The sequence below is a fragment of the Lontra canadensis genome, unplaced genomic scaffold (genome assembly GCF_010015895.1).
Source record: "Lontra canadensis isolate GAN:19392208 unplaced genomic scaffold, GSC_riverotter_1.0 scaffold41, whole genome shotgun sequence".
Classification (NCBI taxonomy): domain Eukaryota; kingdom Metazoa; phylum Chordata; class Mammalia; order Carnivora; family Mustelidae; genus Lontra; species Lontra canadensis.
Window position 1 is genome coordinate 1,243,437 of NW_022631035.1, and position 25,669 is coordinate 1,269,105.

The window sequence follows — 25,669 nt, forward strand, 5'->3', positions numbered from 1 at the left end:
GGAAGTCGGGGACACCAAGGGAGTCCCCCGCTGTGATCACTGTGGGCAAGCACTGGGCGGGGGAGCCCCCCGTCCTCCTGCCCTGGCATCGCCAGGGGGCTGCACAGGCTGTGGGGTGCGCAACCACCTGCTCCTCTGCTGCCTTGAGGCTCTGGTGTCTGGTCCTCAGAGGGTTAACTCAGCCCCCTCTTGACCAGTGGGCCCGCTAGGGTCGGTCCAGCCCCTCTGTTCTTAAGGTTGGGCGAGGGCAGTGAGGTCCGGTGCAGGCCGGGATGAGGCGGGCACTGGGGAGAGGCTGTGGGTGGGGGCAGGATCCCTCCCTGTCCACTCTGGTCAGGCACATCCATGCTGTACCCCCTGCCTCGCACACCTTTCCCAAAGCGCCCCAGTCCCCACGGCCCACACTGGCTGGATTCTCCGGATGGGCTTTCAGGCCCTGGGGACGGGGAGGGGCTTGGGCTCAGGGACGGGGCAACTGGTCTCATCCTCCCTTCAGGCTCTGGGCCACGCATGTGTGGTCCCCTCCCAACCCCAGGTTCCGCGTTTCCCACCGGGTCACCCGACCCATCCAAAAGGCATTGGCCTGGGTGGGGGTCCTTGGGGGCTGGGGAGTGCCTGGCTGCTGGCTGCCGGACCAGAGACCTTGTCTTGGCATCTGGCCTGTCTGGGGCGGGTGGGGTGGGAGCGGGAGGCGTGGGGGCCCCCGTCGGGGCTGTGCAGGGCTGAGAGGGGCCCTCTCCCCAGGGCTGGCCACTCGCACCCTGTTTGGGAGGGGCGGGGTCGTTCTCACCTCACGTGCGCTGGGTTTTTCCTGAGACCCGGATCCGCGTGGGGGGATCCTCACCCCAAAGAACTCTGCCGGGGCGGGGGCGGGGGTGTCCCACCCGCTGGACCCCACTCCGGGCCACACGCGCCCGCCCTGCGTCTCCTGCGCCGCGGGGTGGGGAGATGGAGCAGCCGCGGCCGGAGCGCGCGGCCGGGCGGGGGCGGGGCGGGGCGGGCCGTCCGCGCACGACCCTCCCCTCGCGGCGCCACGGAGCCCGCCAGCCGCGTCCGAGACACGGTTTAATGGGGGGGTCGGGCCGCCCGCTCAGTACTCCCAGAGCGCGACCCCGGCCGGCGTGTCCGCGTCGGCGCGCAGCAGTCCCGAGGCGCCCCCGCGCAGGTACTTGCCGCCCCGGGCGCGGATGGCCAGGCGGCCGCGCTCGCGGAACTCGAAGAGGAAGTCCTCGGGGCGCTCGCCGTCGCTGTGCACGCTGCCGTGGCTGCCGGTGTACCAGAACCCGCCGCCGCGGCCTGGGGGCGGGGCCGGGTCGGCGGGGCGCGCGGGGGCCCAGGCGCCCTCCCCCGCCCCCGCCCCCGCCCCGCAGGGGCCCCTGTCCCGCCCCCGCCCCGCCGGGCCCCCGCTCCCGCGCGCACCTCGGATCTGGTAGGCGCCGTCGCTGAAGCTCAGGTGGAAGACGTCGTAGACCGAGCGGTTGGTGTCCAGCTGGTTGGAGCCCCGGCGGTGGCAGACGAAGCCGTCCAGGCCCCGCAGCACGAGGATGGGCCGGTTGATGAGCTTGAGAATGAACTCCTCGTCCTCACCTGGGGGGGGAGTAGGGGCTGAGGGGCCACTGCCCGCCCGCCGTCCTCCCCGGGGTGGGTAGGATGGGTGGGGTCTGAGGGCAGAAAGGGCCCAGATTCTTGGCCTGGACACTTGTGGGCCCACATCTGCCATTGCCATGACTCGTGTGACCTCGGCAAGAGGCCTGTTACCGCTAAGCCCCAGGTTCCGCAAACGTGCAGTGGAGATCAGGGGGCTCTGGGCTCTGATTTCTCCCTGACGTCCAGAGTGATCATCTTGACCAGCAAGGATTACTACCGCCAAGGGCCACCTGGGCAGGGAGGAGGGACCAGCTCAGCAGTGAGGGGGCCCTGGGCCCGGTGAGGAGTGCTCACCCACAAAATCGCTGATGGCTGCCAGCTGTCCGTTCTTCTTCATGCACACATAGCGGCCATTACTGGCCTTGAGGGCTACCCGCCGGCCACGCCACTCCACCTCAAACATGGTGTTTGCAGAACTGGGAAGGTCAGGGTAAAGTCCCCTCAGAGCAGCAAGACGGGAGCTCAGGGTCAGGCTTTCCCATCCCCCTCAGGTCCAGTACCAACCCCCAGGGGGAGAGACAGGCGCTTGCCTTCCACGGACACACCCACCACTGTTAAGAGCTGCCCCTTGCCCAGTGAGTATTTTCTCAGCTGGGCCGCCTCAGTGGTCCTCGTGGCGGAGGCCGTGGAGGCCGTGGAGATGGTGGTGATTGGGGCAGTGGAGGAGGCGTGGTGGTGGTGGTGGTGATCATGGTCATGGTGATGGTGGTGGAGATGGGGATGGGGCACTCACACCTGTGTGGCTGTGGCGTGGATGCCCCCGTGGGTGACAAGGGTCCAGTAGCCCCCGGTGCTGGAATAGAAGGTGCACTTCTTCGTCTCCTGGTCAATTTGCATCAGGAAGGTCTCATGATGCAGCTCCTCGTCCTGGTTGGCTGAGACGTTGACCCCTGCAGGGAGGATATGGGAAGCCCCTCACGCCTCTCCCTGGGTGGGGGGTGGGGAGCAGAAAGATGGGGAAAAGCATGGTCTTGGGGCAACCCTGAAGGCAGAAGGAGTCTCATCTAGAACCCTTTGGAATTAAGATTTGGAAGGCGCTTTTCGGAGAGTAGGAGGGAGTGTCGCCATGGCCATGTGGGCACGCTGCAGACTGCTGTGTCCAGTTCTCTGAAGGTCCTTGTCCAAGCTCCTACATCAGCCCCAGGAGCCAGACCCTTCTGTGCCAGCAAATCCCCTGCCTCTGCTAATCATTAGGTAATCTACTTGCTGCTGCCCTCTCGACCCAGGACTTACACCAGCCTCTATTTATAACTCACCCCTAAGTCCCTGGATAGGCACAATGAGGTCCCTCTTCTTCCCCAAGCCAGGGCCCAAGTTGGGGAAGACCCCAGCTGGGGCCTAGGGTCCATTCCTGGGCACAGAGGAGAACCTGGCCCACTGTCCCCCCACCCCCAGCCCACCTTTTTACGTGTGTGGTGTCCTAGGAACCCTGAGGGGGGGGCAAGGCTCTCTGGGCGCTGCCTGGGATTCCTGGAAGGATGGAACTGGGGATAACCATGGCCAGGATGGGGGGCAGAGGGCAGGCTCTAGAGTCTCCCTAGTATCTTCCCATAAACCATGCCCATTTCCAGGGATGTGACAGATCACAGAGCTCCCCAATGAGGCCAGGCTCCAGTGTGTCCAGCTGGTGAAGCAGGAGGAAATGGGGCCCGGAGGGTCAGGGCCAGATCCTGTCCAGCCCTGTCCCCAGGAAGGTAGAACGGGCACCAGGCACATGTGTGCTGGAGAGGGTGGGACCTGCTGTCCTTCAGCTCCCAAGGTTGCTCCCTCTAAAGCCGCCCAGTTAGATCTGTCTCCCTTCTCACGTGGGTCCCACCGTCCCCGCCATCCCATCAGCAGTACTGAGCTGAGTGGGCATCTGGGGCTCCATGCATGTGACTGGCAGTAATGACACAGACAACAGACAGTTTGTCCGAGGCCTGTGCATGCTGTGGGCCTTGGCTGGGATGGCTCCTGGAGAAGGTGACACTGAAACAGACCGAGGAGGGTGGGAGACCCTTCCCTGCAGGTGCTGAGGGCAGAAGGAGGCCAGGGCTCCTGAGTCGGGCTGCACCGTGGCCCCTCGGAGGCCGACCCCACTGGCATCCCCAGCATCGCCCCAGACAGTCCGGCCAAGGGCTTTCTGACTCCCACAGCTGTCTGCTGGTATAGCAGCAGCCGTCTCGTGACCACAAGGCCACCAGCTCGAGGTCAGAGCTGTCCCCCAAGAGCAGCTCCACAAGGAGGAGAGAACGAAGAGTTCTGAGAACTCCATGGAGCCGGTGATGGTGTCCTGCCTGGGTCCCCACCACCCTGTGCCTCCGGACTTCCATTTATAGGAGATGATATCCTCGTGGCCTGAGCCACGTGGGTCTGTTTTCTGAGCTCCACTGTCCCACTGGAGGCTGGCAGTGGGGGCAGCAGAAACAGCTGACTCCGGCCGATGGGGGCAGCCCAAAAAGATACTGGAGGGGCGTCTGGGTGGCTCAGTGGATTAAAGCCTCTGCCTTCGGCTCAGTAAATGATCCCAGAGTCCTGGGATCCAGCCCCACATCGGGCTCTCTGCTCAGCGGGGAGCCTGCTTCTCCCTCTCTCTCTCTCTGCCTCTCTGCCTGCTTGTGATCTCTGTCTGTCCAAGAAATAAATAAAATCTTAAAAGAAAAAAAAAAAGATACTGGGTGGGGAAAACAAGCCAGCAGGGTACTCCCAGACCCCCTGTGGGAAGAAGACAGGTTCGGGGGCCACCTGACCAGCAGAATTGTTGGGATCCAGGCACCACCCGCAGCTGTAGCTGTCACCTCCCCCGGGACGGACACGCACGTCCTGCTTCCTCGTCGACTCCAGGGGGGAGCAGAGCCCATATGCGCCGTCCCTCGCCATCACTACCAGCGCTCTCTGTCCCTCCACTGCCTGCAGCACCATGGCCTCGCCCACGGCCCGAGCCCGTCCAAGTGCTCCTGTGTGCACCTCCCCCGCTGACAGAGGACGCGGTTCACATGGTTGACAAACCAGCCAACTCCCACAGGCCAGAGAATGGTGTGGCCAGACCGCAGGGCCTGTGCTGGGAAGGACAGGGTGGACGGTCCGTCGTGCCCTGGGACCTGGCCACGTTCCAGACAGGCGTTGGGGAGGTGTTTGTGGACTTCCCTTTGTGGTGCAGGACTGGCCTTGGGAACCCTGGCTCCAGGCAGGGGGGCCCTCCTGAGTGCTCGTGGCTGGGCCTCGGCCAACAGGACTAGCAGGTGGCAATGGGGCTGGTAAGGGCATGCCTGGCCACTCCTGGGGGCACAGACCCAGGGGCCCACGCAGGGAACAGCTGCGAACTGCTGGCCTGGGCCTGGTTTCCTCTCGGGGAAGTAGAATTGCCTGTGCTCACGGGCATGTGATGGTGTGCGGAAAGGCCCGCTGGCCACGCGAGGCAGGGAGCCAATGAGCCAGGACAGACGAGCAGCCAGTGGCACCCAGCTGGCAGAGACCGAGCCTGCCACCAGGAAGCCCGGGCCCCGGGGGAGGCCACCAGACCGGAGGGACTTCCACACTCCACCCCCGGGGTTGGGTGAGGATCCCCACTGGTCAGGCACGGGTGGTGTGGCACCAGGGCCCTGCCCACTGCACTCCTGCTGGCTCCTTAGCCTGTGTGCGGCCCCTTCCCCAACTTCCTGTGAAGTTCAGAAAATGAAGCAGGAGAAGAGAAGGGGAGGGTAGGGGGTGGAGGGCCAGCCCAGCACGGGCCAGACCTGCCCTCCGCAACCCCGCGGCAGTGGTCCGGGGCTCCGCCGTCCTGTGTCCAGCACGGCCTGGGCTCAGGGGTCCTGAGAAGGATCCCGTCCTCCTGACGCTAAAGCCAGCGGTCCTCGGCTGCTACCCCCACGCGTGACCCCAGACCCATCCCCCGCCCTGCCCCTTGTGCTGCCCCCCGCTGGCCACCACCCGTGCGGACATGATGCCACTGCCCAGCTCGGTCCGCGTGGCCGGCCGCCGTGCCCGCGTTACCTTGCCGCACGGACACGTAGCGGTGGTTGGCGGCCACCAGCACCACCTGCGGGTGACTCTCCTCCAGGTCGAAGAGCTCGTCCTTGCCCGGCCGCGTGTTGCGGCCCGCCCTGAGCGTGCCGGCCGGCCCCACGGGCGCCAGGTAGTGGCCGTCGGCGTCCTTGAAGGCCAGCTTGCCGGCCTTGAACTCAAGCGTGTAGCGGGCCTGCGGCTCGGGCTCCCACACCAGGCGGCCGTCGCTGCGCAGGTAGCGGCTGTCGCAGGACCGCAGGCAGTACTGCCGACTCCGGAAGATGAGCGTGATGAGCGCGTCCACGCCCCAGGGCCGGTCGCTGTCCGCCGCCATCTCGTCCTCCTGCGCGCACAGGTGCACGTAGCGCCGGCGGCTGACACTCAGCAGGTGCGCCTGCGGGTGGATGGCCAGGTGCACGGTCCAGAGCTCGGCCGCGGAGATGGCTGTGGCGAAGCAGGACAGCTGGTCCTCGGTGCCGCCAAAGAAGCGGCCGTGCGGCTCCGACCGCAGCGCCCAGCGCCCATCGGGCTGCGGAAGCACCAGGAAGCGGCAGTCGCGGCCCGGCCGCTCGGCCTCACAGGCCACGCGCCCGTCCTCCTCGGCGGACAGGTAGCGGCCCAGGTGGCTGCTACGGAAGAGCACGGCGCAGCCCTGCCCCGGGTCGGGCTCTAGCACCCACGTCTGCTTCCTCTTCAGGCTGGGGGCCGAGGCATTGACCTTGAAGCCGAAGTTCTCGGCTGTCAGGTAGCGGCCGGTGTCGTTGACGAGGCCGAACTGGACCTTCAGCTCCTGGTGCAGGCCGTTGGTGGGCATCTCGAGGGCCGGCCCAGCGCCCCGCGAGGGGCCTGCGAGGCGCTCTCCGCGTGCTCACAGCCCCCGAGGTCCCCCCGTGGCCTGGCCGGCGGCATGGACCCGCCGCCCTCTGGCCAGTGGCTGCGGGCCCGCGGGTGGCAGAGGGCGGGCGGGGGACGGATCAGAGCTGCGACGGCTTAGGGACGGCGGCTGCCTTTTGTTACCCCAGCTTGGATTTCAGCCACTCGCGGACTGCTCCAGCGGCCGGAGCCCCAGGGCCGGCAGGGGTGGAGAGCTCCGCCCGCCGAGGGCTGACCACCTCCCTGTCCTCACTGGGGCCACCCGGCCCTGTGCCCCGCCTCCCGGCCCCTGCGCCGCTCGGGCTTTCTCCTCGTTGTGCCCCACGCCAGGGCTGCCAGACCCAGTGCACGGACTCACCAGCCCAGCTCCTTCCCGATGTCGAGAAAGCTGCCTGGTGGAAAACTCAGCGAGGCCGCAACCCGATCGCAGCCCTCCGCCCCAGCGGCCGTCAGATCCCCCGCCAGATCCAGTTACTGCTTCTCTGATTCCTGGTGCCAGGAGCCCAGCAAGGCCCCCCAACTCCGGCAGCCTGGAGCTGGAATCCCATGCCGTCCCCCTCAGCCATCCCCGGGCTGCAGCCGGCAGCCCAGGACCTGCACCTGCCCCAGGGTGGCCAGGGTGGGGAAGGTGGCACCCAGGGGACGTGGGGCCAGGGAGTGGCCATGTGTGCCCTGGTGCCCCCATCCTGGCATCCAGGCCCCAGCCAGGGTCACGCTTGCTCACGTCGGGCCAGGCGGCCTGGCTGTGCGGGGCCGGGAGGGGGCCCCGGTCCGCGGAGTGTGAGCACGGAGCAGGGGCCGTCCTGAAGCCGGCGGGCGGTCGGACCCAGGGTCAGAGGACCAGGCCTCGGCTGATCCCTGTGCCTTAAGCACCTCAAGGAGCCCACGAGGCTGCTCCCCTTTCCCTGCGTGAGCTGTGGTGAAGCCAGCCTTGCTGCGGGGGCCTGGAGACCCCTAACTGTTTCTCCTGTGGCTGGGGTAACTCGCCTGGCTTGCGGCGTCTTTATGGGGCCTGGTCCCAGGTGCGTGTGGGGGGACAAAGCCCTGTCAGCAGAAGCGGTGTGGCCAGCAGGCTAGGAAAGGCTAGAAGCTGCCCCCTAGCCCATCCCACTCCCACCGACCCAGCACCTCCAGCCGCAGCCACCAGGACCACCTGGCTGTGCTCCCTCCTCCCTGAGCCCAGGGGGCCACATCCACGGGGACCCGCAGGGGCCAGCCCAGCCGCACCCTGCCTGTCTGTCTCCTGCACCTGCCTCAGGGGCGGGGAGCCAAGTAGTGAAACTAGAGCTGCCCGACCTGGGCCCGGGCCAGCCTCGGTGTCCTCTTCCTCATCGCAGTGTGTGACCCTCAGGCCTCCCTGGGGGAACGGGCCTGGGGCCACAGGCATTTCCAGCCACAGCCTTGTGGGGCCTTGATGCCACAGGCTCACCGCTCTGACCCACTGGGGGCCATGATGGGGCCCAGTGCTGTGAGGGTCCAGCCGAGGGTGGGGGCTGGGGGGCGGGCAGGCCAGATGGGCTCAGGCGTCCTTCCTGCATCCTCTCAAGCCCGGGCAGCAGCTTCAGTGCCTGGCGGCACTGAGGACCAGGGTGGGACGCTGGGAGACACGCCTGGGTCCCCGTGCCCCCAGCAGCGCTGTGCGTGCTGCGAGATGGTCTGGGGGCTGGTCTAGCACTGTCCACCTCTGCAACCCCCACTCACTGATGGGGCACCAACCGTGGGCCTGGCTGTACTGCGTGCCAGGTGCTCGCCGGCGGGGAGAGACGGTCCAGGGAGCACCCCCTCCCCACGGAGCGTGCCCAGGGCCCAGGCCTTGCCTCGATGCCAGGCAGATGTCCCTGGTCTGGGGGTGCACGCCATGAGGCTGTCCACACCTGTTTCTCGCTGCATCTCCCTCTGTGCCACCCCCAGGCTTGTAGGGACACCCACAGAGCAGGTGTTCAATGGTATTGGTCAGTTCGTCAGGGCTCAGGGGGCCTGGGGGCAGCTGTGCCCATGGTCCCCCCAGCTTGTAGCTAGGCTCCAAAGGAGCCCGGAGTGCCCGATCGGCACGAAGGCCTCATTGACGTTGACTGGCGCTGGCAGGGTGCTCATGGACGTCACGTGCCCAGTGGGAGGAAGCCCAGCTGCCAGGCACTAAGTGGGCTCCAGGCAGCCACTTGGTGGCAGAGCCAGAAGTGGCTGTGGCCTCTCGGTCCCTGGGGCCCCGCAGCCCCAGGTGGGCGTGGCGTGGGGCTGCCTGGCACTGACTCACGGTGTGAGCTAAGGGGGGACCTAAGTCCCCAAAGGGGACGCTTAGAGGTGGGCCTCCCAGCCCAGGCTTCAGGTGGTTTGCATGGATGGCCCTCCACAACCCCCCAGGACCCAAGCCCCAAGCCCAGATGCCTGCTAGGAGTCACGGCTCCTCTCTCGATCCCCTATAAGGCTCCAGCGCACAGTAGGTACTGGGAACGTTCGGTGTGATGCAATGAGCCTCTGCAGGGAGGTGAGGCAGTGTGCATGCCGGGGGGCGTGCGTGCAAAGGTGCACACAGACGGTGTGGGAGGGAGCCACGGTCAGTGGCTGGGCCAGCCCTGGCCCTGGAGATGCTTCCCTGGATCCCAGCCTTAGAGTCCATCCACCGCTGCCCAGCAGGGAGATCATGTTGTGCACAGCACAAGGGAATCCGGGTCAGGGACTACCTGTAAGAGCCTATGGTTGCTGTGTCCTCGGCCGTGTCCTCAAGGACACACGTGCCCCTGCCAGAGGGGTCCACACAGCCACCCACGTTGGGCACACAATGCCTGCGGCCTGTCCAGAATCCCCTCGGAGGCATCCGAGGTCACCTCTGAACCTGCCCTCATGGGGGATGGGGCGTATGTCCGGTGAGTGTGCATTGCCTTGGGCTGTTGTCTGCCACCCCTGGACAGGGCCTGAGGACAGGGGTCAGGGTGCCTGACGTGTCTACTTCAACATGCATGACTTGCTCTCCCAGGCACAGAGAGGCCGCCTGGGTGAGTGGCTCCCCTGCACCCCCACTTCAGGGAGTGGCCAGGTCCAGAGGGACACAACACAGCCAGACCAACCTTGCTGTCTGGAGCAGGACCTAGAAGGCAGAGATCCCTCCGGCTCTCTGACGCTCCCAACGTGCAAGGGTGGGCCAGGTCCCTGGCCTCCTGCCCCCGCAGTGAGGTCCAGCTGAGGCCCCCAGCCCCTGGCTCCTACCCGGGATTTCTCAGGGAACCGCTCCTTCCCTGGCACGCTGGGGGATGGGCAGGCCCCAGAGGGGGCTGCGGCAAGGGAAAGAGTCCTGGTCCCGTAGATCTAGACCGCCAGCCTTGGCTGCTACCGCCCAGCCCAGGCTCCCACCCAACACGCCGTGTGCTGCTATGGTGACAGGCACGTGTACCAGGCCGGACGCCCGGGGAACACGCTGGTGGCGTGAGCTGGCATGGGCCCCATGTGGGTGCTGGCTGGGGAGGGGCTGGTTCCCCACTTGGGCTGGCCTGGAGCCCTGGAAACTGGGAAATGGCCGAGGACGGAGGGATGTCCCCAGGCCGCACCTGTCCTGGCGCCCCGTGTGGGCAATGCCAGCTGTGCCCTTCCTTCCCCACCGGCCAGTGAGTCTCTGGGAATTCACACAGAGGAAATCCCCAGCGCTCCACCCCCACCTTCCTGGGCCTCCCCCTCAGCCACTGGGGCGCTGCGGCTCTCACCCGCCTTCCTGTCCCACTGGGTCCCAGGCACTGTGCCGTCCCATGGCCAGACCACTCTGACCAGTGCCCTTCTGGGCCTCTGCCCCCAGGGCTCCTCTGCCCCTCCCTGGGGTGAGGCCAGGGCTTTCCTGCTCGGCCCAGACCAAAGGCCGTGATTTCCTTGTTCCCAGGCCCAGCTTCTGCTCCTGGGGTCCAGCTTGGCCAGTGCCCAGAGCCCAGCCTGCTGCATTGTTCCTGAAAACAGGCCCGGGGCTGGGCTGCCTCATGATTTTTTCATGGCAGAGCTCGGCCACTCTGAAGTTCCACTTACATGGGCGGGCGGGGCCTGGGTTGGCTTACTGGAGGCTTGTGGGCGGTTTAGGGTGACAGGCTCCCTTCTGTGGGGTAGGGAGGAGAGGGCAATGTTGGAATGAAGTGTGGGGAGGCGGCTCCTGCATCTCACACTGCGAGGCAGTGCCCAGCCGCCTGCCTGCCCCACGTGAAAATCTACCCACTTCCCTCCCCACCAGCCCGACCCCCCAAGACCCCTCCTGAAGGCAGGGGAGCTCACTGAAATGCGGTTTTCGTGGGCTCCTCTCCTGTGGCCCTCCTCCTTGAAGGGAGAGCTGCTGGCTGGGAGGGTAAGCACCCCCGCCCCGGTGCTGCCTGCGTAGAAAGCTGCTAAAGTCTCCTCGCTCTTGTCCCTTGCAAAATCATGAAGTCTTGGGGAGGGGTGCTTATTTCCAGAGGGGAGGGGAGGGGGAGAGAGAGGGACGAAGGCCTTCGGGCACTGCCCGGAGTCCCAGAGCCCCAGCAAGGCTAACAGTGAGTCCCTGAAGGGACCACAAGGGCAGCACAGGGCATCTCAGCCTGCCCAGATGTGACTGCTGCAGGCGTCTGACACCCAAACCCCAGGACTTTTGCGTATTCCTGGCACAAGAGGGGAGGATCTCGAGAGTATCTGAGAGTAAGTCCCCGGCTGCACAGGGCTCCGCAGCATGACCAGAACAGCCCCGGGAAAGTAGGTGACTGTTACCGTGCAGCTGGGCTTTGAGACGCGCCGGCACAGACAGTCGGGAGCCCCCAGCTCTGCACGTGACTGGGGCCGCCTCTGCGCAGCCCAGCCTTCACGTGCAACCGTGTCCACGCGGGCATGCGGCAGACACACTTGGACCACAGTAAGTGCCGACTGTGTGCCCGGAACTTGCTACAGAGCTGAAAGGGACCTCTGGGACAAACAGGAAGGCAGCATTTCCTTGTCCCAGGGGGACAGGGCCGAGTACCAGCGCACGGTCTCTGGGCCAGTCCCTTCCAGGAGAATCCGTGCGCCTCCGGTGCCGCTCTGAGTCGTGGGCGCGTGAGAGAGCATCCTGGGGGATGTAGCACGGGAGGGCTCGTGACGCCTGGATGACACAGGTGGCCCCAGACCACGTCAGGACAACCGCTGTCGTGAACACACAGCCCGCAGACGAGACCAGCGGCGACCTGTTCCGTCGCCGCACACGAGCCGCAGGGGTTCCGCAGGGCAATGCCCCTGTTCTCGGGGAAAACGCGCTGAGATACGGAGGCGTAGAGGCGGAATGTCTGAGACCAACTCCCAAACGGTTCAGAAGTGAAAAGACAGATAAAAAGAACAATAAGGCAATTGTGGTAAACGTTAGAAAGTTAGTAAGTTTGGAATTATCTCAAAACAAAAGAATTAGAAACGATAGTAACTGGGATAAAAAAATTCCGTTGCAAGGTCAGAAGTCAAAGAAATATCCCAAAAAGATGGGGGGAAAACAGGTCAAAGAAACAGTAACGGTATTAAAGGCCTTGTGGGAGAGATACGGCACCCCGTTATCAGAGGTCCCAAAGGGAAAAAAAAAAACTGAAAAAAAAAAAAAGGGAAAGAAACTGTGAAAGAAAGAATGTAAGAAATTTCCCGAGAGCTGAAGGCCGCTGTGCGCCAGGGCTGGACATCATCGGGACAAGAAGGGGACTCCAGCATCAAGATATCACGGCAGTGGAAATGAAGAGAAAAGCCTAAAACCTCACGGAGAAACACGAAACAACCCGGATATTGGACCAGAACTCAAATGACACCCACTTCCCCGAAAGAGCCGTCTAAGCAAGAGACAGGCAATCAGGCCTTCAACATCCAAGGGGACATTTTCTTATTTAGTTATTTATTTGACACAGAGAGAGAGACAGCGAGACAGGAAGCACAAGCAGGGGGAGCAGCAGAGGGAGAGGGAGAAGCAGGCTCCCGCCAAGCAGGGAGACTGATGCGGGACTAGATCCCAGGATCCTGGGCAGACACTTCATGATTGAGCCACCCAGGCGCCCCCAAGGGCACATTTTCCGCATGGAATTCCCTCCCTCCCCAAACCACCCTCCCAGGTAGGGTAGAATTCAGGTGTGCAGGTACGCACACCCAAAACCATACTTATAGCTCCCTGCCTGCCCCTCTCCAGCTGGGCTGCCCACCAAACTCAGTCCCTCCCAGCATCGGGGGGGGGGGGGTCTGCGGGAAGGGCTGGGGAAGGTGCTCAGCACAGCTGCGAGGCAGGTTCGCTCTGGATGCTTACCGGTGGGTAAGGGCTGCTCCGGGGGGCAGGGGGGCTCCCAGCAAAGACTCACTCTCACAGGCCCCTGTGGACACACGTGCTGGGGCCAACCCACCTGTCACCCAAGGAGGCAGAGGTACCACAGCGACACCCAAGAGCATCGTCTGTCCTCCCCTGGAAGGACGTGAGCCCAGCCTGGCCATCTGGGGACCCCCTCCCCGCCTTCCCCACCTCTGCCCTCCCGCCCCAGGACATTCTGTGGCTATGGTAGTCCGGCTCCCCTCCCCACTTCCTGGAGCTAGCCCTGCAACTCACAGCCCTGGACTTCCCCTGGAGAAGGGGGATAAGTCACCCCCTGTGTCCCCCACCCCACTGGCCTCCCCTAGCTCGCCGGGTGAGCAACCAGCTGGCTTTAGAGTCCCAGGCTCCAATCCTGGCTCCCCCTTTCCTTCGGTGTGAACTGGAGCCCCTTCCTTCTCTCTGAATTGGTGATCAGTGGCCATTTGCCTGGTGGGGGGGAATCTAGCTATGGAAATAACTGAGTGTGCCCAGGAAGGAGACAGGGCATGGCAGCTGGGACGCCCACTGCCCGGTCCCCTGGGCACCAGCACTGTGTGTCCAACAGATACACCGCAGGTCCAGGTCTGCCCGGGCTCTGGGGTCCCTCCGCAGGTGCTGTCTGCCCCTGCACATCAAGGTGGGCCGACCCCCTCTGGCTGGGTCAGGGCCCTCCCCTCTCCCTGGTGCCCCGGTGCCCCGGTGCCCCGGAGCGCCAGTGCCCGCCGACCCGGATCCCACCTTCTCTCCCTGCGTCAGCACTGGCTGAGGTCACCGGCCACTCCCATCGCTCTCTGGCGACAGTGACTCAGGGGCTGGCCAGCAGTGCCAGGCGCCTCCCCGGCCCGGTCAGCGGCTGTGCACCGCGCGGACTCCTGGCCCAGCCCCGCTGGCGGGACCCACCTGGCGGCGCACCCGGGGACAGCACCGGGCGGGCCGCCGAGCGCGGCGCCGGCTCCTGGCTCGGGCCTCCAAGCTCGCCGGTTTCCCGTCCGGGGTCTCTGGCGCTGACCTCCGAGGGCGCGGGGAAAGCGAGAGCCGGGACCGGGCGCCCGGAGGCGGAGGGGGGCGCGAGTACTGGGCTGCCCGGGCACCGCCCCCTGACCAAGCCGGGACCCGTGGCCGCGGGCGCGGGCAGCGAGCGAGCGAGCGCCCCGGCCCGCCCACCGGGCTCCCAGGCGCCCCGCCACGGCCTCGCCGCGGGCCACGCACCCCGCCCGGGGTGGGCGGGGCCTAGTCCACCACGCCCCGCCCCTCGCCGGGCCCGCCCCCCGCACGCCGCAGGCCTTTCCCGGGAAGCGGCGGCGGGAGAAGGAGGCGGCGGCGGGAGAAGGAGGCGGCTGCGAAGGGCCCGGAGGCGGGTCCGGAGCCCCGGCGCGACCCCAGCCTGGCCCTGCATCCTCCCACTCCGCCAGGCGCCGGGACAGCGGCGGGGACGACGGAGCGCCCAGAGCAGCGTCCTCCCGCCGGTGTTCCCGCCCCGGTCCGCCTCCTAGTCCTCGGAGTGGCGCCAGGCGTCCTGGGGGTGGGGACACCGGCCGCGGGGCCCCGACCTCGTCTACGTCGGGAGAGCTCGGCCGGCAGGGCGCGCTCCGCAAATCGGGGCCAGAGCGCGAGGTACAGGGTTAGCCTGAACCTTCTCTGTGCCCTGCCCCGGCACCTCAGCACTGTCCCCTGCGGCCCCGGGAGCCACCAGCGCGGGGGGAGGGGGATGCGAGGACAGCGCCCCAGGGGGCGCCCAGACCCCCGGCTCCCTTCCTTCTCAGCCCAAGAGACACGGCCCCCTTTCTGCACACTGGGGTCAGGGTAGGGGCCAGCGGTCCAGCCCCTCAGGGAAGGTCCCACCAGGGCTGCGAGCCCCTCCCTCTCCATTCCTTCTGCCTCCCTCCCTTCATGCTCTCTGCAGAGGGGACACCGGCTTCCCCCCTGTGCCCTGGGAACCCACACTCTGGAGCAGAGGGTGAGGACAGTGAGTAGGAGGAGGGGGGAAGGGACCTGAGGCCAGCGCAGCCTGGAGGCCTGCAGGGAAGAGGCAACCAAGAGCAGTGAGCGAGTGATGTGGGGGGTGAGGGGTGTGGTCCGGCCTCCCACACCCAGAGCAGAGGGACCTGGCGGGCAACGTTCACTGCGGGGAAGCAGGCAGCAGACAGCCGGCGGGACAGACAACGGGGCAGGCGGGCTGTTGCCTGGTTTCATCCTTGCTTCCCGGTTGCAGACTGTGGGTGCCACTCACAGGAGAATAAGAACTCTGCCCAGAGGAGAGTGGTGACCTCTGGGGGAGGCGGCTATGGCGGGGGCACGCCCCATTGGCGACATCATTACTCTTGGTGGCCTGTGCAGCAAAGGTGGGGAGAAGGGAGTCTGAGCGCTACGGGTCGGCCCCGGGTCAGGGCCCACACCCCACCCGTGGTACAGGGAGCGCATCTCTCTGCCTACTGAGGCCCAGGGAGGCGAGGCCTGGACATGCGCCCTCAGAAGCAAAGCAAGGAGCCAGCTGCTCCGTCAAGGGCCATGGCTCCCAGGAATCTTGGGTCTGACACCAGAGGTGTAGAGTGAGTGCCTCTTAGCCAAAAATTGAACATACTGGGACGTCAAAGTCAGACGCGGGGAAGACAGAGAGAGGGCCTGGGGGGCGGCGTGGCGGGGAGATTCACCAGGCTGCCCCGTGGCCTTCTGTCCCTAGACCTGTCGTCCAGTGCAGAAGGACCGCCAGCCTCAGAGCCTCTGATGGCCACTCTACCTTCACATCACCAGACCACTTTTTCAGGGAAACTGAGGCATGGGGAGGCCCCAGCTGGCACAGGACTGAGCCTGGCCCAGAACCCAGGTCCTGACTCAACCCCCTTCTCTTCCAGGACCCTCCGTGGTTCCTGCTACACCAGGGTGGGGAGATAAAACTCCCCCAGGGCCTGTCTTTGAAAAGCCTGGAACCCTCTGCGGGAACAGGGGTGGTGTGGGACTCCTAGCCTGGGTGTCTCTGTACCCCCAACTTCCCACACCGCGAGCCTGCTTCCCTACCTGTAGCACGGCATACATTTGGGGTACCTCCCCAGATGGCAAGAAGTGGATGGTGCATGGAGGCCTGGCCCAGGGCTTCCTGGCGCAGGACAGAGTGGCGGCCATGAGACATGGGCACCAGGTCCCGCGCGCCATGGTGCGTGTGACCGCATCGCTAGCCACCACGCAGCTTCCCTTCTAGCTATGCCTCAGTGTGCCCAGCGCTGGCAGGGGAGCAAGCCCTGCTGGGTGCTAGTCCAGACACTGAAGTATGTGGCTCTGACCTTGCCCTTTGACTTGGAACTCAGAGGTAAGCAGGCCAAGCCAGCAGGAACCCGGCCTTGCCTACCAGGACAGCCCTCCGGACCAATGCGGCTCAAGCCTGCCCCCCTCGCCTCTCTGCAGGCTTCGGGCGGCGGAAGCATCGCTGTGCACGTGATCTGTCCGCAGCCCTGGGAGAATAAGACAGAGACCCAAGACAGAGAAACTGGTTTTTCTTGGGTTTTCTAAAGTGAAGCTTTTATTGAGACAACTTTAGATTTACAGAAAAGTGGCGCAGACTGAGCTTTGCTGCACGTTCCGCACTGTTTCCCTCGTGTAACTCGGTTCCCTCCAACTTAGCCGCCTGGCTCATCTGTCACTGAGACCAACTCTGGTACTCGATGTTAAACTCCACGCTTTCCCCCGGCTTCCCTGGTTCCTCTGTTCCGGGATCCAACCCAGGATCCCACACTGCGTTTGGGTGGAGGACAGGCATCCTAGGCGGGTGGAACGGCAGCGGCAGAGGCTAGGAGCGGTGGTCCACGACCTAGCCTGTCTGCCTAACAAGGGATGACTAGTTGGGAGGTGGCTGGAGGTGGGAGGCAAGGCGGGGGCTGAGGGAGAGTGGGTGTGTGTGGGGTGGCGGCCTTGCTGCCAGGTGCAGAGGTCCTGGGGAGCAGGGAGAGGACAGGCTGCTGTGGGGTTGCCAGACAGCACTAAGGACCGGAGTGCTAAGTCCCACCACAGTTACTGACTGGCAAGGTGACGCCACCTCCCTGCCCCACTACTTTCTCAGCCATTGCAGGTGTGGGAGAGCAAATGAGAGGCAGCAAAGTCACAAATCCCCCAAAGCTAGCAATGAGCTAGAAAAAAAACCACGTCGTTTCTCCGAGGCTCAAGTTTCTGTCCCCAAGACGGAAAGGACGCACCCGCTCCTGGGCAGGACGGCAAGTGCAGACTCTCTCCCTCCTGCCCAGAGCTTCCCTCTAGCCAGAGCCAGGGGTTGCCCCGGCCTCAGCGTCCCCTCCCCAGGGACGCCGGCGGGGTGGGGGCGGCCCTGAGCTTCCCAGAGCACAGCCCCGAGGTGACCTTGGGCGAGGCCTCGTACTGCCCAGTTGCAAAACAGAAAAATCACAGCGCAGAAGGCGGTGCTCCCCCTCCCCCTGCGGCCGGCCCGCAGGCCCAGTTCTACCTGGAGCCGGGCCCCACCGCGTCCACGCGTCCCAGGCTTCCGGTGCTGCTTCCCAGAAGGGCGGTCACTCCCCTGCTCCCCGGCCCGGCATCGAGCCCCGCATCACACCCGCCCCCGGCGGCCACCGGACCGCGGTGGGGGCGGGGGGAGCCACGCGCAGCCCCACCCCCACTGTCGCGGCCGGGCCTGCCGCTGAGCCGCGGGGTCGTGGGGAGCCGGGGGTGGGGGCGGGGGACGGCGACGCCCCCTCCGCTCCCGCCCCTGCCGCCCGCCACCGCCCTTTGTCCCGCCGGCCAATCGGCGGCCTCCTTGACTAAATAAGGCGAGGAGCGCGCCCGGCGCCCCCCGTCCGTTACTTCCACCCCCGCCCGGCCGGTGACTCAGGGCCGGCGGCGGGCGGGGACGGGGCTGCCCGGGCCGCGGCTTCCCGGGCGGCGGGCGGGGCTCCCGTGGCGCCCAAATCGCCAAATATGGCCGCACCGCGCCGCGCGCGCCGCCGCCCCCCCGCCGCACACCTGCGGCCGCACCTTGCCGTCCCCCCCGCCGGTGACACACCGCGGAAGAGGAAGTAGCGCCCGCCCCTCCCCCGCAGCGCGGCGCGGCGGCTCGCGGGGGGGAGTTCGGGGCTCCCGGGCCCCGCCCCACTAACCTCCGCGACCCCGGGGCCGAGCACCCGGCGCCCGGCGGACTGCAAGGTGCGCAGGGAGGAAGGGGGGCGGGGACGGAGGTCAGCGGGTGTCTGCTCCCTCCCCATCTGTCCCCAGAAGTGGCCGCCCCTCCAAGCCACCAGACAAAGGAGGGCCGGGCGGCTGCGCTGGAGGCCGGGCAGGTGTCCCCGCCGCCGCAGTCAGAGGCCTGAGTGGAGTCTCGGAGCTGGTGGACACAGGACGTGGAGACCTTAGGACTTCCCATCTTCCCTATGTCCTGTGTGACATTTTGGGGCCCCCAAGTGGGAGTCATCCTCACATCACAGACACCCCCACCTGGTGGCTGAGCAGGCCATGATGGTGCCCACCGCACGAGTGGCCCCCAGAGTGGATGGGTTTTACAGAGGCCCAGCACGGGCTTCTCCCATAGTGCGGCACACACCCGACAGACAGCAGCCTTGCCCTGCGCCCAGGAAAAGTCTGGGGAGTCGGGGACCCAGCTAGGCCTGGGGACATGGGTGGCCACGGACTGCGGTCCTCAGGTGAGCTGGGCAGCAGCTTTGCCTTCTGGGCCCTGTGACCCCCTCCATAGGCAGGGCCACCGGTTCACCCCGCAGGGTTCTAGGGGAGGCCAGCCCCGCCATCAGACACCTGCCTGGGTCAAGCTGAGACCCCCTTAAGTGAGTCCCTTGACTCACTGGGCCTGGCCCGACCACCACCCCTCTTCATGGTGCCCTTCCCCATGCCCCCTCTAACGTCTAATTCTGAGCACTTCCAAAAGCTTACAAATCATCCCAAAGAAATCATAGTCTTCGTTCCCCTCTGGGCGTAACCGAAACACTGGCGCCAGCAGGTGCAGCGAGGACCCTGCCTTGGCTGACAGGTCTTCCAGCTCAGACTCCTGGGGAAAAGGGCCCGCCCTGCACCCGGGAGGACACACAGTCCTGGGCAGCAGGGACGGGGCGGCCTTTTGGCCACCCAGGGCCGGGGAGCAGTGGGGCGGCCTGTGGGTAGGGGTCCTCAAACCTACTGCCGCCCTGGCTCTCTCTGGCATGGGAAATGCAGAGAGGAGGGCGCCCACCAACTCCAGGGGAGAGTCCACGGTCTGGGCAGACAAAACTTCACTTCCCTGCCTCAGTTTCCTCATAACGCACAGGGAAGCTTAGAACAAAACAAAGGCCCTCCGCAGTGGGAGGGGGTGGCCCCAAACCCCGACTGGAGCCCGCGCCCGGAGACGTTCAGGCAGGCCTGCGGCTGGAGAGGCAGGAAGCCTCGGCCGCGTCTGCAGTGAAGCCTCCGTCTCCGCACCGCCAGGGACTCCAGGCAGGGCGCCCCCTCCTCCGGCGGGGGGGCCGGGGGGGGGGGGGGGGGGGGGGGACGACAGGCGGCTTCTAGCCCTCGTCACCGAGACGAGATCACGACTCCTTGGGGCTCCCCCCCGGCCGCGGGACCCAGAGCGCCGTAAGGGCGACCGGCGGGGGTCCCCCCGCCCGCCCCTCCCCCAGCCCAGGGTCGGCCTTCGCAACCCACGCTCTCGGCGGAGCCTCGGGGTGCATCTCGCAGGGGGCGCGCGGGGGCAAACCCCCCACCCGTGGGGCCGGGCCGCGGGGACACACCCCGGCTTGGGGCGCGGCCGAGCCCTGGGCCAGGCAGTTTCGGGGTGCAGCCGGGCCCTCCCCCACAGCCCAGCAGTCCCGGGGCGGGGCCGGCCCGTCCGACCCGCAGCCAGGCCCGCGAATCCCGGGGGGCTCCTGCCCGCCCCGCCCGCGCGCGAGTACGCGCGGGGTCTCGCGCGCGGGGTCCGGAGCGCGCGGAGGCGGCGCGGGCGGGGCCGTTGGGGGCGGTGCGGGCGGGGGGCGGGGCCGGGCGCGGGGCCCCACGTGTCCCGGCCGGGCGAGCCAATGGGCGCCCGGCGTTCGGAAAGATCGCCATATATGGACATGTTCTGGGGCCGCGCGCGCCGCCGGCTCGCGCGCGCGTCCCGCTTCGCTTAAATAGCGGCGGGGGAGGCCGCGCTCGGTCTCACTCGCCGCCGCCGGCCCGTGCTCAGCGTCCTCCTCCCGCTCGTCCTTCGCGTCCACCGCTGCCACCTCCGCCGGTAAGAGGCCGGCCTGCGCGTCCCGGGCCCTGGTCCCCGCACCACGCCTTCTGCCCGAGGGGCCCGGCCATACGTCCCCGGGGTCGGCAGGCCCGGGCCTGCGCGGGGGCGGGGGCGGACAGCCGGTGCACGGCGGACGCGGGCCAGGGGGACTGGGCGGGGGTGGGGGTGGCGGGGCGGGGCCGACCGCAGTGCGGAGAGGCCCGGTCGCGCTGCCGCCCGCGGCCGGGTGCCGGGAGGTTACTCCCCGCGGGGCTCGGGGGCGGCGGGCGGCGGCGGCGGCGGACCCTCGGTGGCGGGCTCGTCTGACCGCACGGGTGTCTGTGCAGACCGCAATGGAAGAGGAGATCGCCGCGCTCGTCATCGACAATGGCTCCGGCATGTGCAAGGCGGGCTTTGCTGGGGACGACGCCCCCCGGGCCGTGTTCCCGTCCATCGTTGGGCGACCCCGGCACCAGGGCGTGATGGTGGGTATGGGCCAGAAGGACTCCTACGTGGGCGACGAGGCCCAGAGCAAGCGCGGCATCCTGACCCTGAAGTACCCCATCGAGCACGGCATCGTCACCAACTGGGACGACATGGAGAAGATCTGGCACCACACCTTCTACAACGAGCTGCGCGTGGCCCCCGAGGAGCACCCCGTGCTGCTGACCGAGGCCCCCCTGAACCCCAAAGCCAACCGTGAGAAGATGACCCAGGTAGGCGCTGCCCCGTGCGACCACCGCCCATCTGTTTTCGTTAAACCATGTTCTGCTCAGCTTTATTTTCTGAAATTCAAGTATTTCTTTCAATATTTCCAGGGTTCTGTTCCTCTCCTGGCATTTCCTTCCTGAAGTCTCAAGGTTTCTTATTTGTGTTTCTGCCTGCAACCTTTTCTTTTCTCTACACATCACATTTGTGGCATGCCAGCATGCAGCGTGTGAGCATGGGGGTGGCTCGGCGCCCCTGCCCGTGACTAAGGAGCCCGTTGCCTTCTCTCCAGATCATGTTCGAGACCTTCAACACCCCAGCCATGTACGTGGCCATCCAGGCTGTGCTGTCCCTGTACGCCTCTGGCCGCACCACTGGTATTGTCATGGACTCGGGGGATGGGGTCACCCACACTGTGCCCATCTACGAGGGGTACGCCCTGCCCCACGCCATCCTGCGTCTGGACCTGGCTGGCCGGGACCTGACGGACTACCTCATGAAGATCCTTACCGAGCGCGGCTACAGCTTCACCACCACCGCTGAGCGCGAAATCGTGCGTGACATCAAGGAGAAGCTCTGCTACGTCGCCCTGGACTTCGAGCAGGAGATGGCCACGGCCGCGTCCTCCTCCTCCCTGGAGAAGAGCTACGAGCTGCCCGACGGGCAGGTCATCACCATCGGCAACGAGCGGTTCCGCTGCCCAGAGGCGCTCTTCCAGCCCTCCTTCCTGGGTAGGTGTGGGGCGGCGGCGGGCAGCAGGGCCCCCCCTGAGGCTGGGGAGGGCCGCGGGGCTTGTGGGCGTGTGCCCTCTAACGGAGACCTTTGTCTTAGGCATGGAGTCCTGCGGCATCCACGAGACCACCTTCAACTCCATCATGAAGTGTGACGTCGACATCCGGAAGGATCTCTACGCCAACACGGTGCTGTCCGGTGGGACCACCATGTACCCTGGCATCGCTGACCGGATGCAGAAGGAGATCACCGCTCTGGCGCCCAGCACGATGAAGATCAAGGTGAGTCCAGCGTGGCTGCGGGTTGGGGCTCCAAGGCCTCGCTGGGAAGACGGCGGCCTGGGCTAAAACCCACGTTCTTTGTTTTAATAGATCATCGCTCCTCCCGAGCGCAAGTACTCCGTGTGGATCGGGGGCTCCATCCTGGCCTCGCTGTCCACCTTCCAGCAGATGTGGATCAGCAAGCAGGAGTACGACGAGTCGGGCCCCTCCATCGTCCACCGCAAATGCTTCTAAACGGACTGCGGGCAGATGCGTAGCACCTGCTGCGTGAGCGAACCCGGAGTAGCAGTTGCCCCGGCACATGTGCACACCTCATGCCGGCCTCGTGAAACTGGAATCCGCCTTTGAAAAGAAATTTGTCCTTGAAGCTTGTATCTGATATCAGCACTGGATTGTAGAACTTGTTGCTGATCTTGACCTTGTATCCAAGTTAACTGTTCCCTTGGTATATGTTTAATACCCTGTACATACCTTTGACTTAAACCCTTAGCACATGTGGCTTGGTCAGTTCGTGGCTGAGGTTGAGAACACGTTTATGGAAGAGAAATCCATTGATTGGAGAACCCGCAAGGCCCTGAGGTTCTTGATCTGTGCAGGGTATTGATGTGTAAGCTGCCTATTCCAGGATTTCTCTAGAGGCTGGCAAGAGTCCTGGACGAGTTGTCATTTCTGTCTTGCCGGTCTAACAGGGTTGGGAAGTCCGAGCCTTAGGACCCACTTTCCTTTCTTACCCGATGTTTTCCTGCCAGAACACCGTGGGTTAATTGCCTTGAGTTGGAAAACGGTTTGCATTTACAACTGTAAATTTATTCATCCTTTTAATTTATGTAAGGTTTTTGTACACAATTCTCAATTCTTTAAGAGATGACAACAAATTTTTGGTTTTCTACTGTCATGTGAGAACATTAGGCCCCAGCAACGCGTCATTGTGTGAGGAAAATAAAAAAGTGCTGCAGTGAAGTCCGGTGGCCTCTGTCCAGGGGGTGGGAGGGGCAGAGGGTGTGGAGGGGGACCGCTCCCCGCCTGGGGCTGGGCAACAGCCTGGGTCCTTCGGAGCAAACGTGTGCCCGTTTTAAGAACGCAGGCTAGTGAGCAGTGGGGCGTGGTTTGGGAACTGGGGAGCCCCTGTCCCGCGGGGTGGGTTTTCGTCCAGGGGCCCCAGTGGAGCCAAGACCAGAAGCGGGAGCCCTCCAGATCGTGATTTGGAGGAATGGGTGGACTTGGGTCCTATGAAGGCTGTGATGCCAAGAAGCCCCTGGGGCCCTACAGGGCTGGGTTCCCTCCGTGTGCGCTGTGGGACTGGGGTTCCTTCCCTGCCACAAGCTCAGTGCAGCCGCTGTGAAGATGTTGAAACCGAAGCAAGGGACTGGTCCCCAGTGGTGTGAACGTGACCAACTTGACCTTCGAGACCCTTGTTTGTACCCCTGGCCTCAGGTTTGGGGCTTCTAGTGGGAGGCCTGAGTCCCACAGTTTCTTCAGATTCAAAATGACCTACATGCAGGTTGGATCAAGGAAATGAGCTTCTGTTGTGAAAGGCTGCGGGCTGGGAGTGGGAGGCAGAGGGCAAGGGAGAGAGAATGCAGAGGAGCCCACTCAGGGCTTGATCCCGCAACCCCGAGACCTGAGCTGAAGTCAAACGGAGTGGGACGCTTCGCCGACTGAGCTACGCGGGTGCTTCAGGAAGGAAGGAAGGATTGAGAACGCTTAGGGCTTTGGAAGGACTGACCTTGGAAATGGTTAAAGATACTGTGGGTTGATGGACCGTTTTTTGCCTCTGCTGCTGGGAAGCAAGTCTCATCAGCAAGGAGGGGGGAGGGGCTTCCTAGGTCCCATCTCTCTCGGTTTGGGGGGGTGGGTTCTGTCAGGCTTGGAGAGGGGGCACCCAAGAGCTCATGACTGAAGGCTCTGGAGAGTCTCCTGCCAGAAAGGGCCCTCCAGAGCCCCGGCCTTCATCCTGCTCTGCCCTCTTCGTACCACCCGCAGGAGCGTGCAGCGTGACCGAACTGCTTTCCCACCCTGTGCGGTTTTCCCCTTACCGTGGGGACAAGGTCTGGTCCGTAGTGTGCGTGGGTCCCAGCGGTGGAGAGCGGGCTCCATGTGTGCTGGGTGAGGGAGCAGGGGAGCACCTCTGTCCTAGAGCCTGAAGAAAGGGCGCCACCCCATCAGCCCTGTCCTGGCCCTGCCCTTCTGGTGTTGGGGCCAGTGGGCCAGTCCCTCTACTGTCCCCACACGGGAGAGTCGTGGCTTCTCCTCACGGGTATGAGGACACAGGCCCCCGACACCTGAGTCCGCAAACCACCCGCCGGCATTTCTCTCAGAAGCTCTGAATCTTGAAAATTCAGACTTGAAAAACCAAAGCAGGACAAGGATAGTTTCTGCCTGCTTCTTCAGAAGAAAAGGGAGCTCTCTGCAAGGAAGGCCGTCGTCAACAAAGTCAGCAGACCTACCTGGACGCAGCGTCTTCTACGTGGAGAATCAGGGACTTATCTCCAGGCTGTGCGCGGAGCTGCACACCGAGACAGGGAGGAGAATCTGCAGACACGTGAGAGAAAGCATACGACCGGACAACTTCCAGAAGATGAAACCTCAGAGGCTAACGTTGTCTTAAATACCATTTAGTTTAATGAATGGAAGCTGCCGGAAGGGATGCCTCCTTGGAGAAGTGCCTTGGCCACCTGGGGACTCAGGGCTACCCTGGTGTCCCGGCAGTGAGGCAGAGGAGAAGGACTGCTCTCAGCGGGGCGGGAGGCTCGCGGGTGCCCAAGCTTTCTGCAGCGGGAGGAGCATCCACACGCCCAGCAGGTGGTCAGTAACCGCTGGGACCTGGAGCCGGTGTCCCCAGGCAAGGGGTAGACATTGCATTCATCGGATGCAATTCCAAGTCCAAGGTCCATTCGTCTCTAACGGCCAGTGTTTTAGTAGAGGACAGAGACCATTTCAAGGGTTCGCACTGGAAAGGCCGGTCTCTGGTGAGTGAGAGACGGGCTTCTGGGACCGTTTGTGGTGAGAGGCCGCAGGCATCCAACTCAGTGAGCTTCCGTCTGAGAAGCAGGGGGGCTGCTGCTGCTACACAGCGAGTCCCCACGGCTTCCCGCAGCTGGGCGGGCCTGCAGCCTCATACCCCGCTGCCCAGCGGCTCTTTCCTGCAGGAGGCTTCCCTCCCTTCCCTCCGACGGGGTGCCCTCCAACGAGGCCTATCACGGTGCGTGATGCCCACGGGTCCCCTTGCATTTGCAGGAGGCTGCCCCTCTCTGGAGAGTTACACCTCCCGCCCCACTGATCATGGGTTGGGCCATGGGACATGTTTTAGACAGTCATAGAGCTTGAGGAACTTAGGAAGCAGGGCGGAGCGGCCCTGCTCTCTTTCTCCTCTGCTCTGGGGCCACAGCATTCCAGGGAGGGGCTTCTCCATCAGTCTGGAGGCTGGAGAGATGCCACCAGAGCCAACCTGGATGGATATACAGGGTGAGCAAAAAAGAAATCCTTGTTACTGGAAGTCAATGAGATTGTGGGGTCAGTTGTTACACAGCATAATTGAGCCTCTCCTACCTGATACAGCACCAGGTAGTGGGAGTGGTAGCCTCTGGAGTTGTGCCGTGCACCACCTGCGTGGCCATCCATGGGGCCCCTGCACAGCCCCGTCTGTCCCCTGTGCACTGGTCCCAACAGGTCTGTCCCTGCGTTATTTGTCTCCCTCCCTGGTCTATAGGATCTATCCATCCATCCATCCATCCATCCATCCAATGATTTTTTTTTTTTTGAAATTGTGGTAAAATATACAACATGTAAAATTTATCTTTTTTATAATAGCATCAAAAAGAATAAAATACGTGGGAATTAACTTTACCAAGGAGATGAAAGACGTGTGCGGTGAAGAATATAAAATATTGGGACGCCTGGGTGGCTCAGTTGGTTAAGCGGCTGCCTTCGGCTCAGGTCATGATCCCGGCGTCCTGGGATCGAGTCCCACATCGGGCTCCTTGCTCG

General features: G+C 64.6%; 2 protein-coding genes across 2 annotated transcripts; one reads left to right on the forward strand and one right to left on the reverse strand.

Annotated features, from left to right (window-relative positions):
* Positions 1 to 1,090: 1,090 nt before the first annotated feature.
* FSCN2 (fascin actin-bundling protein 2, retinal) lies at positions 1,091 to 6,727 on the reverse strand. Its single transcript, XM_032870401.1, has 5 exons — positions 5,620 to 6,727; positions 2,381 to 2,537; positions 1,942 to 2,063; positions 1,420 to 1,587; positions 1,091 to 1,296 (listed from the first exon to the last, which is right to left on the reverse strand). Exons 1-5 carry the CDS (start codon positions 6,443 to 6,445, stop codon positions 1,091 to 1,093), a joined length of 1,479 nt encoding a protein of 492 aa, XP_032726292.1. The 5' UTR covers positions 6,446 to 6,727.
* A 13,148-nt stretch (positions 6,728 to 19,875) lies between these two features.
* ACTG1 (actin gamma 1) lies at positions 19,876 to 22,642 on the forward strand. Its single transcript, XM_032870402.1, has 5 exons — positions 19,876 to 19,979; positions 20,309 to 20,677; positions 20,962 to 21,400; positions 21,501 to 21,682; positions 21,773 to 22,642. The coding sequence occupies exons 2-5, from the start codon at positions 20,315 to 20,317 to the stop codon at positions 21,914 to 21,916; spliced, it is 1,128 nt and encodes a 375-aa protein (XP_032726293.1). The 5' UTR covers positions 19,876 to 19,979; positions 20,309 to 20,314; the 3' UTR covers positions 21,917 to 22,642.
* Positions 22,643 to 25,669: the final 3,027 nt, after the last annotated feature.